A 3,834-nucleotide genomic window follows, 5' to 3' on the forward strand; every position below is an offset into this window, starting at 1 on the left:
ATGTCTCCCAAACCAGGACAAAATCCCAGCATTCCAGCCATGTTCTGGGCATAACCAATGCTGTTAGCATTCCAGTGGGTTGAAAGTCAAGGGTGGGCAACTTGAAACTATTCATTTCTATAGGAGTGCCCAGATCTACATAATTAAATATGCTTCAGAAACGTTGCAATACATCAAGTTAACTTACCCACTTGAATTAACATGAAATTTTCTTAAAAAAAAAAAAAAGGTTTTCATGTGTATTTATTCCTGAGAGAGAGAGGAACAGGGAGGGGCAGAGAGAGGGGGAGACACATAATCCGAAGCAGGCTCCAGGCTCTGAGCTGTCAGCACAGAGCCCCACATGGGGCTCGAACACACAAACCATGAGATGATGACTTGAGCTGAAGTCGGACGCTTAACCTACTGAGCCACCCAGGTGCCCCTAAATTTCCTTACTTTGTATATTCTTTATTTCTTACTGGTCTTTGAATGGAAATGGCCCCTAGTTTAGTTTTAAGGGAGTCTACCAAATTAGCAGTGTCCTAGAAAAGCTCTTTATTTGGGTAAATTAATTTGCAAACCCACTGTTGGTTTTTCTTATAAGGTCAGAGTTCTTAATACAGTTGATACTTGAATGATGCAGGAATTAGGAGCATTCACACACACACACACACACACACACACACCGACTCCCCCAAATTTAACTACTAATAGCCTATTGTTGACTGAAAGCCCTACCTATAACATAAATGGTCGACTAACACATATTTTGTATGTTATATGTATTATATCCACATTCTTACAATAAAGTAAGCCAGAGAAAAGAAAATGTTACTAAGAAAATCAGCATGAAAAGAAAATACATTTATATTACTATACTGTATTTATTTTTAAAAATCTGCATATGGGGGTGCCTGGGTGGCTCAGTCGGTTAAGCATCCGACTTAGCTCAAGTCATGATCTCATGGTTTGTGGGTTCGAGCCCTGTGTCAGGCTCTGTGCTAACAGCTCAGAGCCTGCTTCAGATTCTGTGTCTCCCTCTCTCTCTCTCCTCCTCCACTCATGCTCTGTCTCTCTCTCTCAAACATAAATAAACATTTTTTTGAATCTGCATGTAAGTGGACCCACCTAGATCAAACCCAAGGTCAACTATACTTCTGTTTTCTTAGATCCCATTAATAAGGGGCAGAAAAGACTTAGGTTAAGTGTAAGAAAGAATTTCTTTACTTTGTGGGAGGTACTGGAATATAAGACCTTAGGGAAATTGTAGAATTTCCCCCCTGGAGATGGGTAAGAGCAGAATACAGTAACATTACAAGAAGAGTGTTGAGTACAAGGGAGATAACAATTTCATGACAGCCATAATTGTAATGCAGCATTGAGTACTGGGTGCCATATTTGAGGAAGAGCCCAGAAGCCATGTTATATGAAAGACCTGAGAATGTTTAGGTTAGAGAGGAGAAGAACTGTCTTCACATGTGTTAACAAGGCTCTAGATTTACTTAACTCCTATCGAAAGAACTGAGATCAACAGATGGCATTAGAGGGGGCCACATTTCAGTTTAGCACAAGGAAGAACTTTTAAAATAATCAAATCCATTCAGGGTTACCTGGGTGGCTCAGTTGGTTGAGCTCTGGCTTTTGACTTCAGCTCAGGTCATGATCTCATGGTTCCTGGGATCGAGCCCCAAGTCAGGCTCTGCGTTGTTAGTGCAGAACCTGTTTTGGATTCTCTCCCTCCTCTCTCTCTGCTCCTGCTCCTCCTCCACTCATGCTGTCTCTCTCTCTCTCTCTCTCTCTCTCTCTCTGTCTGTCTCAAGATAAACATTTTTTAAAAATTGAACCCATTCAAAGATGAAATGGGCTGCCCAAATGGGAGTGAGCTCTCCATACCTGTGGACATTCAAGTAGAAATATGAGAGCTCCCAACAGGAAATATGCATGAAGTAGGAGAATGTATGTGACATGACTCTTCCATTTGAAAGAGTCTATGGCTGAGGACAGACTGGAGTTACATACGGGAATAAACCAGGTGACCCTCTGTTCTAGCGTCTGTGATTTAATGCCACAATGGCAGGATGGATGATATGTCACCCATTGCTCCAAACCCACCCATAGCTGAAGGTTCAGAGTCTTCCCCAATTTTTCACTGTCATTCTTTCTTCCACTCAGGCATTGCTGTTGCTGAAACTTTCCGCCACATCCAGAGCATCTACAATGCCAGCCTCAAGAAATATTTTCTCATTACCTTCTTCCTGCTAAGCTTTGCCATTGGATTTTACCTGCTGCTAAAGGGGTTGGGTGTAGACCTCCTGTGGACACTAGAAAAAGCCAGGAGATGGTGTGAGCGGCCAGAATGGGTCCACATTGACACCACACCCTTTGCCAGCCTCCTCAAGAATGTGGGCACCCTCTTCGGCTTGGGGCTGGCTCTCAACTCCAGCATGTATCGGGAGAGCTGCAAGGGCACACTTAGCAAGTGGTTCCCATTCCGCCTCAGCTGTATTGTGGTCTCTCTCATCCTCCTGCACCTCTTTGACTCTTTGAAACCCCCATCCCAAATTGAGCTGATCTTCTACGTCCTGTCCTTCTGCAAGAGTGCAGCGGTGCCCCTGGCATCTGTCAGCCTCATACCCTACTGCCTTGCCCGGGTCCTGGGCCAGCCAGACAAGAAGTCTTTGTAAAGGATGTGGAGTCTTCAGTATTCAAAGTCAATGACTGTGCCAACGATTGAGGATGGCTAGGATCTTCTGCCAGCCTGTTTTGTGGCCAGAGGTGCTAGAGTCAGCTGAGAAAGCCTTGTCTGTTAAAAGTTCGGTCATTCTGGATTTTTCCCTGAAGACTTGCTTGTTCTTTTAGACATACAAAAGCAAGACTTCCAGGAAGGGTCAGCTCATCATCCCAGGTGGGAGATCCCCACCGAAAATTTTCTACCTGTCCCCATCCTTACCCAGACAAGGGAAAGGAGCAGTGAATTTGATAGGGAAAGAAGGACCATTAAGGAAGACTTTTTAGGATCTTGCATATCATGCAATTTATGTTAAACAATACCTAAATGGCTTTGTTCATATTTGAATCTTTAGGTAAGGGACTCTCAATAGTGGGGGACCAACTTAAAGTCTAATTATAGGTAGTTAGTGGGGTAATTCTGCTTCTTGTATTTTTCTATTATATATCTATGGTCATTGTATTTACGAGGCTTTCTGAATGGCCACAGAGACCTAGATTTGTACTAGGTCGGAGCATTCAGGTACAGTCAGCTTCTCTTCTATCACACTAGATCTTCCTCCTTGTTAGCTCAGCTCTGCTTTCCCTAGAATTTTCCACTAGCCCCACATCCTGTCGGATGCTCAGATGCCTAAAGGCATCTCTGGGTAGTGCTTTGTATGGTTTAGTTAAGTTCTGAAATCTTGGGCAAAAAGGTGAGGAGAGGGCAGGGGGAGACAAGGATTCCTCTCTCCAAAAGGTCACTCCAATGTTACTTTTGATTCCTGGAGGGTAAATATGACTCCTTTCTCTATCCCAAGCCAACCAAGAGCACATTCTTGGAGGAAAAGTCAGCTCTTCCTTGTCTGTTCTTCAGTCTCAGTTGATTTGTAGAATATGCCTTAAAAAAATGTTAAAGTCTATTTATTTGAGAGTCCTTGTTTTTGCTACTAATTATACAGTTCGCCATATATTACCATTCACACCAATCATCCCGGTCATAACATCTTTGAAAAGAAAAATATATATGTGCAGTATTTTATTAAAACAACATTTTATTTAAGAATGAAGTCTTACTGATTACTATATTTTAGATGCCATGTGATCTGAAGGTTCTAATTCTGGCTCAGCTAAATTTCTAGCTCT

At 42.6% G+C, this 3,834-nt stretch overlaps 1 protein-coding gene across 2 annotated transcripts in view; it reads left to right on the forward strand.

Moving 5' to 3' along the window:
* The window catches only part of G6PC1 (glucose-6-phosphatase catalytic subunit 1), an 8,703-nt gene extending 5,092 nt beyond the window's left edge, over positions 1 to 3,611 (forward strand). For both annotated transcript variants that reach the window (XM_086687396.1, XM_025917556.2), the window contains exon 5: positions 2,155 to 3,611. In XM_086687396.1, the coding sequence (XP_086543522.1) occupies positions 2,155 to 2,666 (512 nt within the window). In that variant the 3' untranslated portion in view covers positions 2,667 to 3,611. The remainder of the gene's footprint in view (positions 1 to 2,154) is intronic.
* The last annotated feature ends 223 nt before the right edge of the window (positions 3,612 to 3,834 follow it).

Source organism: Puma concolor, chromosome E1 (genome assembly GCF_028749965.1).
Source record: "Puma concolor isolate L17-30 chromosome E1, mPumCon1.1.hap2, whole genome shotgun sequence".
Lineage (NCBI taxonomy): Eukaryota > Metazoa > Chordata > Mammalia > Carnivora > Felidae > Puma > Puma concolor.